This window comes from Piliocolobus tephrosceles, chromosome 21, assembly GCF_002776525.5.
Source record: "Piliocolobus tephrosceles isolate RC106 chromosome 21, ASM277652v3, whole genome shotgun sequence".
Lineage (NCBI taxonomy): Eukaryota > Metazoa > Chordata > Mammalia > Primates > Cercopithecidae > Piliocolobus > Piliocolobus tephrosceles.
In genome coordinates this window covers 8,742,604-8,750,794 of record NC_045454.1, presented here as the reverse complement: position 1 = coordinate 8,750,794, position 8,191 = coordinate 8,742,604, and the positions used below count along the sequence as shown (strand labels likewise).

General features: G+C 54.1%; 1 protein-coding gene across 3 annotated transcripts in view; it reads left to right on the top strand.

Annotated features, from left to right (window-relative positions):
- Positions 1-1,649: 1,649 nt before the first annotated feature.
- RCN3 (reticulocalbin 3) overlaps positions 1,650-8,191 on the top strand; it is a 13,177-nt gene continuing 6,635 nt past the window's right edge. Inside the window, exons 1-5 of one of the 3 annotated variants that reach the window (XM_026457360.1) lie at positions 1,651-2,029; positions 2,213-2,361; positions 2,447-2,694; positions 4,678-4,880; positions 7,191-7,363. In XM_026457360.1, coding sequence (XP_026313145.1) covers positions 2,453-2,694; positions 4,678-4,880; positions 7,191-7,363 — 618 coding nt within the window. In that variant the 5' untranslated portion in view covers positions 1,651-2,029; positions 2,213-2,361; positions 2,447-2,452. Of the gene's footprint in view, positions 2,030-2,055; positions 2,362-2,446; positions 2,695-4,677; positions 4,881-7,190; positions 7,364-8,191 lie in introns of those variants that run through there. The other 2 variants (XM_026457362.1, XM_026457361.2) reach the window with 2 other exon arrangements.

The window sequence follows — 8,191 nt, the reverse complement described above, 5'->3', positions numbered from 1 at the left end:
TCTGTGTTCTCATCATTTTTCAGGCAGGGGAGGTAAGGGAATAAGTTGGGGGACTGAATGGCGGCTGGGCCTCAGATCTCTCCTACAGGTAACATGCTGCCACAGGGGAACCTGCCAGCTTTATACATCAGGTCTTGTATTTTCTTTTTCTTCCTTTTTTTTTTTGATGGAGTCTTGCTCTATTGTCCAGGCGGAAGTGCAGTGGCGCGATCTTGGCTGACTGCAAGCTCCGCCTCTTGGGTTCACGCCATTCTGCCTCAGCCTCCCAAGTAGCTGGGACTACAAGTGCCCGCCACCACGCCTGGATAATTTTTTGTATTTTTAGTAGAGATGGGGTTTCACCATGTTAGCCAGGATGGTCTCGATCTTCTGATCTGGTGATCCACCTGCCTCTGCCTCCCGAAGTGCTGGGATTACAGGCGTGAACCACTGCGGCAGCCTGTTCTTTTTTTTTTTTTTTTTGAGATGGAGTCTTGCTCTATAGCCCAGGCTGCCAGGCTGGAGTACAGTGGCATGATCTCGGTTCACCACAACCTCCGCCTCCCAGGTTCAAGCGATTCTCCTGCCTCAGCCTCCCCAGTAGCTGGGATTACAGGTGCGCATCATCACACCTGGCTAATTTTTGTATTTTTAGTAGAGAAAGGGTTTCACCATGTTGGTCAGGCTGATCTCAAACTCCTGACCTCAGGTGATCCACCCACCTCGGCCTCCCAAAATGCTGGGATTACAGGCGTGAGCCACCGTGCCTGGCCTAAGGTCATGTATTTTTTTTTCTTTTTTCTTTTAGATGGAGTTTTGCTCTTGTTGCCCAGACTGAAGTGCAATTGCGCGATCTCAGCTTCAGTGCAGCCTCCACCTCCCAGGTTCAAGCGATTCGCCTGCCTCCCAAGTAGCTGGGATTACAGCCATGCACCACCACACCTGGCTAATTTTGTATGTTTAGTAGAGACGGGAGTTTCACCATGTTGGTTAGGCTGATCTGGAACTCTTGACCTTAGGTGATCCACCTGCCTCAGCCTCCCAAAGTTCTGGGATTACAGGCGTTGAGCTACTGTGCTCTGGGATTAACAGGCGTTGAGCTTTTCATAACTTACATATGTTTACTGGATAACTGCCATGCCAGGCATTTTGAGGAATTCTTGGCTACTCTCTGACCATCTGAATTGCTGGAGCAGAAGAGGAGCGAGGAGCACTGTTCACTCTTGGAGGAAATGGGATATTTCCTCCAGCCCCTCGATTCAGCTCTTCCTTTTTTTTTTTTTTTCTTTTTTTTTTTTTTTTTTTTTGAGATGGAGTTTCGCTCTTGTTGCCCAGGCTGGAATGCAGTGGCGCGATCTCGGCTGACCGCAACCTCCGCCTCCCGGGTTCAAGCGATTCTCCTGCCTCAGCCTCCCAAAGTAGTTGGGATTACAGGTATGCACCACCACACCCAGCTAATTTTGTATGTTTAGTAGAGACGAAGTTTCTCCATGTTGGTCAGGCTGGTCTTGAACTCCCGATCTCAGGTGATCCGCCCGCCTTGGTCTTCCAAAGTGCTGCAATTACAGGCGTGAGCGTGAGCCACCGCGCCTGGCCTTCTTTTCTTTTCTTTCTTTTCTTTTTCTTTTTTTTTTTTTTTTTGGTATAGGACTGTTGGTAGGTACACCTTTTTCTTAAACCATCCTGACAAAGGGAAAGAGGGAAAAATACATTTCCTGTGAGGCGTTGGGGCTAGAACAGCTGGAGGTGGACGGCAGAGTGCCGCGACGACTGACAGGAGTTGTAGTTCTCTGCGGCCTCGTCACTGCGGCGTCGCCCACCCGCCTTCCCCCCGGCAGCCCGCGGTTTCCTTTGTGGACGTGGCGAGGGGCGCCCGCGGCCCTCCCGGCACTCGTTGTCCCCGCCCAGTGAGTCGCTCGTGCAAGCTCATTGGGCGGGGGCGGGGCTCTGCGCAGCCAGAGGTGGGGCCTGACTGGAGAGCGGCGGAATTGGGCACATTTGCGGGAACGCAGAGCAGAGCGTGGAGAGCGGAGCGAAGCTGGATGACTGGGTAAAGGGAGTGGGTGGGGGGCTTCAGTCCAGGCAGGGCGGCTCGGGGCGGCTCGGGTCGAGGATCAGGGTCTGGACTGGGAGCAATGACGGGGAGCCTCCCTGACTTCTGGCTGGCCACAACTATGCCCTGTACTTTGCGTGGGATGTGCGCCACGTCTCTCCCTGAAATTCCCCCTCGCAGGTCTGGGACCCCCCTGAGACTCCGTCAGAAGATTCGGTCCCCCCATAGGTGGCTTTACCTCTAAGCATCACGCCCTCTTTTCCCCCATCGCCCGGCCTTTTTGAGCCCCAAAGTTTGTAGCCAACTTCCATCTCCCTGTCCTGTCCTAGGTAAGTCCTCCACCCCGCCATTCTCCTGTCCCATGTCTGTCCTCATGCCTGTAACCCCTGACCCCTGGCCTTTGCCACTCCCCAGGGACCGATGATGTGGCGAGCATCGCTTCTGCTGCTTCTGTTGCTACTGAGGCACGGGGCCCAGGGGAAACCGTCCCCAGACGCAGGCCCTCATGGCCAGGGGAGGGTGCACCAGGCGGCCCCCCTGAGCGACGCCCCCCATGATGACTCCCACGGGAACTTCCAGTACGACCATGAGGCTTTCCTGGGACGGGAAGTGGCCAAGGAATTCGACCAACTCACCCCAGAGGAAAGCCAGGCCCGTCTGGGGTAGGAGAGACGTGTGGTTGGGGCGTGTTCGGAGGTGGGGTTGGGGAGAGAGTTGCGGGGTATTGACAGGGGTCAGAGAAACGGCGTGGACTGAACCTCAGTTCTTTGTGAGAAATGAAATTCTACCTTCTCTTCTTGGGAAAAACAAATTAAGTTAAAATTGAGGCATAAAGAGGACCTTTGGCCCTTTTATTTATTTATTTATTTAGCGACAAGGTCTTACTTTGTTGCCCAGGACGGAGTGCAGTGGCGCGATCTCAGCTCACTGCAACCTACACCTCCTGGGTTCAAGCAATTCTCCTGCCTCAGCCCCCCAAGTAGTGGAGATTACAGGCACCTACCACTGCGCCCAGTTAATTTTTGTATTTTTAGTAGGGACTGGGTTTCACCATGTTGGCTAGGCTGGTCTTGAACTCCTGACCTCAGGTGATCTGCCCACCTCGGCCTCCCAAAGTGCTGGAATTACAGGCGTGAGCCACCGTGCCTGGCCTATTATATTATTATTATTATCATCATCATTATTTGAGACGGAGTCTCTCTCTGTTGCCCAGGCTGGAGTGCAGTGGTACTATCTCGGCTCGCTGCAACCTCCACCTCCTGAATTCAAGCAGTTCTCCCGTGTCAGCCTTCGAGTAGCTGGGATTTCAGGTTCGGGCCACCACGCCCCGCTAATTTTTGTGTTTTTAATAGACATGAGGTTTCACTATGTGGGCCAGGCTGGTCTGGAAGGTCTGATCTCAAATGATCCGCCCGTCTTGGCTTCCCAAGCTTGGGATTATAGGCGTGAGCCGCCACGCCTGTCCTGTCCTAAGTGCTTTCCATGGCCAAACTCATTTGTCCCCCACAACTGCCCTTTTGGGGTAGGTACCATTTTTTCTCTCCATTTTACAGAGGGGTAACCGAGGCACAAGAGAGGTTAAGTCACTTACCCACAGTCACACAGCCAGTAAGAGGAAGTGGCTGGATTTGGACCTAAAATGTCTGGCTGTGGAGCCCAAGCTCTTGACAACAGCAGTAACTTCAGAGAAGGGTGTGAGTCTGGGGACAGAGTCGGCCGGTGACAGACCCAAGCAGAGACCGCCTGGTGCGGGAGGTGGGGCGGTGACTCAGGCAGGCCTGGAGAGGGCTCTGCTGTCTCAGATTTTTGACCTTAGGGAGGGGGCCGCGGGGGCCTAGGGACGGTGACAGGGAGGAGGGCTCCACGTAGTCTCTGTTAATTAGAGATTGGGCGAGGACCGGCCTGACATGGCGTCACCAAGCGAGAGGAGAAGGGCCGGGGAGCTGACAAGCGTGGCCCGATAGAAGGGGCGAGATGGAACCTAAAGTGGCTTGACATGTGACGGGGAGGGGCACAGGAGCCCGAGGAGCATGGGGAGGGGTATAGAGAGACCGAGCCCCTGGGGTTGCGGGTGATGGTCCTCGAGCAGTGCCTGATTCAGCCAGGAGCAGGCAGGAGAAAGCCACCAGGCGCAGCACAGGGCAGGGCTGGAGGGATAGGAGCCTGAAATTGACACGCGCAGCCTGGTAAGGGGGCGGGGTATGGGGCGGGGCGGGGCCTGAGACAGCGGGGGTCGGGGGTGTGGCCGTGGCTGTCTGGGTTCAAAGTCAGTCTTGGAACAAGGACCCCTGGCAAGGGGCGCAGTGCGACGCCGCGCTCCCCATCACCACCCCAGCTCAGCCCAGCTAGAGGTGCAGCACGTGCAGGCCGAGGGCGGGACCGGCGCGGAGAGGGTGGCCCTGCATCGTCGTAGGTCTCTCCCACGCAGTGCTCCCAGCAGGCCTGCTCGTTTTCAGGAAGGGCGTGACTTGTCCCGGGGGTGGACCCTAGGCTGAGGGTCCTCCGGAGGGTTTGGTCCCGAAATTGACACCCGTCCCTCCCCAGTTCGCCTGCGGATCCGAGGTGTCCCAGGGGGCGTGGCCCCGTGCGAGGGGCGGGGCCTGGGGCGGGACCAGAGACTGACTTGTGCCCGCCCCGGCTCGCAGGCGGATCGTGGATCGCATGGACCGCGCGGGGGACGGCGACGGCTGGGTATCGCTGGCCGAGCTTCGCGCGTGGATCGCGCACACGCAGCAGCGGCACATACGGGACTCGGTGAGCGCGGCCTGGGACACGTACGACACGGACCGCGACGGGCGTGTGGGTTGGGAGGAGCTGCGCAACGCCACCTATGGCCACTACGCGCCCGGTACGCGGCGAGCCCTCGACCCTGCTCCCCATACAACGTTACCCTGACCTTCTGGACCGCCTCATTCTGAGAATCTGAACCCGTTTACCCGGAGTCCCTGGCCCCTAACCAAGCTCTACCCACTTTTAGGAGCCCATCACCGTGAGATCTTCACATTCTCACCTCTGGCTTCTCTTTTTTTGTTTTTCGTTTGCTTATTTTTCTGGTTTTTAGCTGCATACTAAAAATGATTGTTTTTTCAAACATGAAGTCAGAATTAGGTACTAAAAGCCACTGAACACGCCCAAAGAGGGGCTTGAACCCAGGCCCTCAGATTAAACGTCCGATGCTCTACCAACTGAGCTACCCAGGCTCCCTTTAGGGATTTTATTCTGGGACCCACCACCTCTATGACAATGTGACAGCATGACTAGGGAACTTCAGATCCCCAGCCAAGGACACCTACTTTCCATGCTTTGTCATCCTGACCCCTAACCTCCGTGATGTCATCCTGAGAACCCCAAAGCCAGTTACTCTGCCCCCGACTCTCAGATCCCTCCTTTCTGTCCCAAGCCCCAGCCCCAGTGCCCCACCCCTCCACACACACACACACACACACACACACACACACACAGCCCTCATTCCCTCCCTCCTCTCCTCTCCGTCCCTGGCCCCAGCCTCTCCCTCCAGCCTGTCTTCCACAGGGCTCCAGGGGAATCTTCACACCCAGCACTGACTCTGCCTCTCCCTCCCCTTCTTGGGCCCCCAGGAGACAGTCCCATTCCTCAGCCTGGACATCTCCACCTGTAGCTTTGTTTTTCTGCATTTTCTGCCCCAAATGGATCTTCTGTGGTTTTCCTGAACTCACCACACTCCTCAAACCTCTACCCTCTGCCCATATTGTTCCCTCCAATTACAATGCCCTTCCCCTCCTCTCAGTCAACCCATCTCAGTCCCTGTAAGCTACCCCGTCACAGCCTCAATCTGGGGCCAAAAGGGCGACTTTCAACTCAAAGTCCATCATTCCTGTCTCCACACCCTTGGATCAGTTATTTCTTCTCTCCGGGAATCAGGTTTTGCATTCAGAAAGTAGAACACATGGAAAAACCCACTGTACCTGCTTTTTGTGATGATTAAATGCAGTGTTGTACATAAAGAGCTTAGCATATAATCTCTCACACGTTAGGTAATTTATTGTGTGGATATAATATGTTATATAGCCTGGGTGCAATGGCTCATGCCTGTAATCCCAACACTTTGGGAGGCCGAGGTGGGTGGATCACTTGAGATCAGGAGTTAGAGACCAGCCTGGCCAACATGGCAAAACCCCGTCTCTACTAAAAAAAAAAAAGAAAACTTAGCTGGGTGTGATGGCACGCACCTGTAACCACAGCTACCCTGGAGGGTGAGACACGAGAACCGCTTGAACCCAGGAGGCAGAAGTTGCAGTGAGCCGAGATCACAACACTGTACTCCAGCCTGGGTGACACAGGGAGACTGTGTCTCAAAAAAATTAAAAAAAAAAAGAAAAGGCCGGGCGCGGTGGCTAACACCTGTAATTCCAGCACTTTGGGAGGCCAAGGTGGGTGGATCACGAGGTCAGGAGATCAAGACCATCCTGGCTAACACAGTGAAACCCCGTCTCTACTAAAAATACAAAAAATTAGCCAGGCGCGGTGGCAGGTGCCTGTAGTCCCAGCTACTCAGGGGGCTGAGGCAGGAGAATGGCATGAACCCGGGAGGCGGAGCTTGCAGTGGGCTGAGATTGGGCCACTGGACTCCAGCCTGGGTGACAGAGCGAGACTCCATCTCAAAAAAAAAAAAATTAAAAATTAATAAATATATATACACACTAATAATATATTATATAATGTATTATATATTATATACTTATATAATAAATATACATACAAATTATATAGTATCGATATATACTTTTTTTTTTGAGGGAGTTTCGCTCTTGTTGCCCAGGCAGGAGTGAAGTGGCGCAGTCTCAGCTCACTGCAACCTCCGCCTCCCAGGTTCAAGCGATTCTCCTGCCTCAGCCTCTCAAGTAGCTGGGATTACAGGCTAATTTTGTGTTTTTAGTAGAGATGGGGGTTTCATCATGTTGGCCAAGCTGGTCTCGAACTCCTGACCTCAAGTGATCCGCCAGCCTCAGCCTCCCAAAGTGCTGGGATTACAGGCATGAGCCACCGCATCCAGCCTATTGATATATACTTATTATTAACTCCACAGAAATATTTGTAGTCCAGTAGGATTTACTTTGTTTTAACCTGCTTGGTGTTTCCTCCATTAAAGCTCATCTCACTGAGACCTGTCCTTCCCCAGGTGAAGAATTCCATGACGTGGAGGACGCAGAGACCTACAAAAAGATGCTGGCTCGGGACGAGCGGCGTTTCCGGGTGGCCGACCAGGATGGGGACTCGATGGCCACTCGGGAGGAGCTGACGGCCTTCCTGCACCCTGAGGAGTTCCCTCACATGAGGGACATCGTGATTGCTGTGAGTGGTGGCTGGGGAACCCTGCCCCCCACACCCTTTGAGGATCCCACACCCTTCCAGGAACCCAGGCTTCTGGTTCCGGTCCTGCTTCCCAGCACAGATCTTGGGGCACGCAGTCACCTGGCTCTCCAGCATCTTGCCAGGGAACCCAGGCCGCAAGCGCAGGTCAGGGGAGGGTGACCTTTCCCACCTCCACTCTCAAACCCCTGGGGTCTGATCTCTCCTCATCTGGCCTCCCCCTCCCTGTGCTCACATTTGGGGCCCAGGCCCCCAGCCTTCCCTCAGACAGTCACTGTGCCCCACCCTATACAATTTCTTTTCTTTCTTTCTTTCTTTCTTTTTTTTTTTTTTTTTGAGACATAGTCTCCCTCAGTCGCCTAGGCTGGAAAGCAGTGGTGTGATCTTGGCTCACTGCACTCTCCACCTCCCAGGTTCAAGCAATTCTCCTGCCTCAGCGTCCCAAGTAGCTGGGATTATAGGCTTGCACCACCACACCTGGCTAATTTTTAGCAGAGATGGAGTTTCTCCATGTTGGTTAGGCTGGTCTCAAACTCTCGACCTCAGGTGATCCACCTACCTCAGCTTCCCAAAGTGCTGGGATTACAGGCATGAGCCACTGTGCCCGGCCAATTTTGTATTTTTTTTCTAGTAGAGATGGGATTTCACCATGTTGGCCAGGCTGGTCTTGAACTCCTGACCTCAGGTGATCTGCCCACCTCGGCCTCCCAGAGTGCTAGGATTACAGGCGTGAGCCACCGTGCATGACACCAAAATGTGCTTTGTTCTATAGAAGAAGGGTTTTTTTTCTTTCCTTCCTCTTTTTTTTTT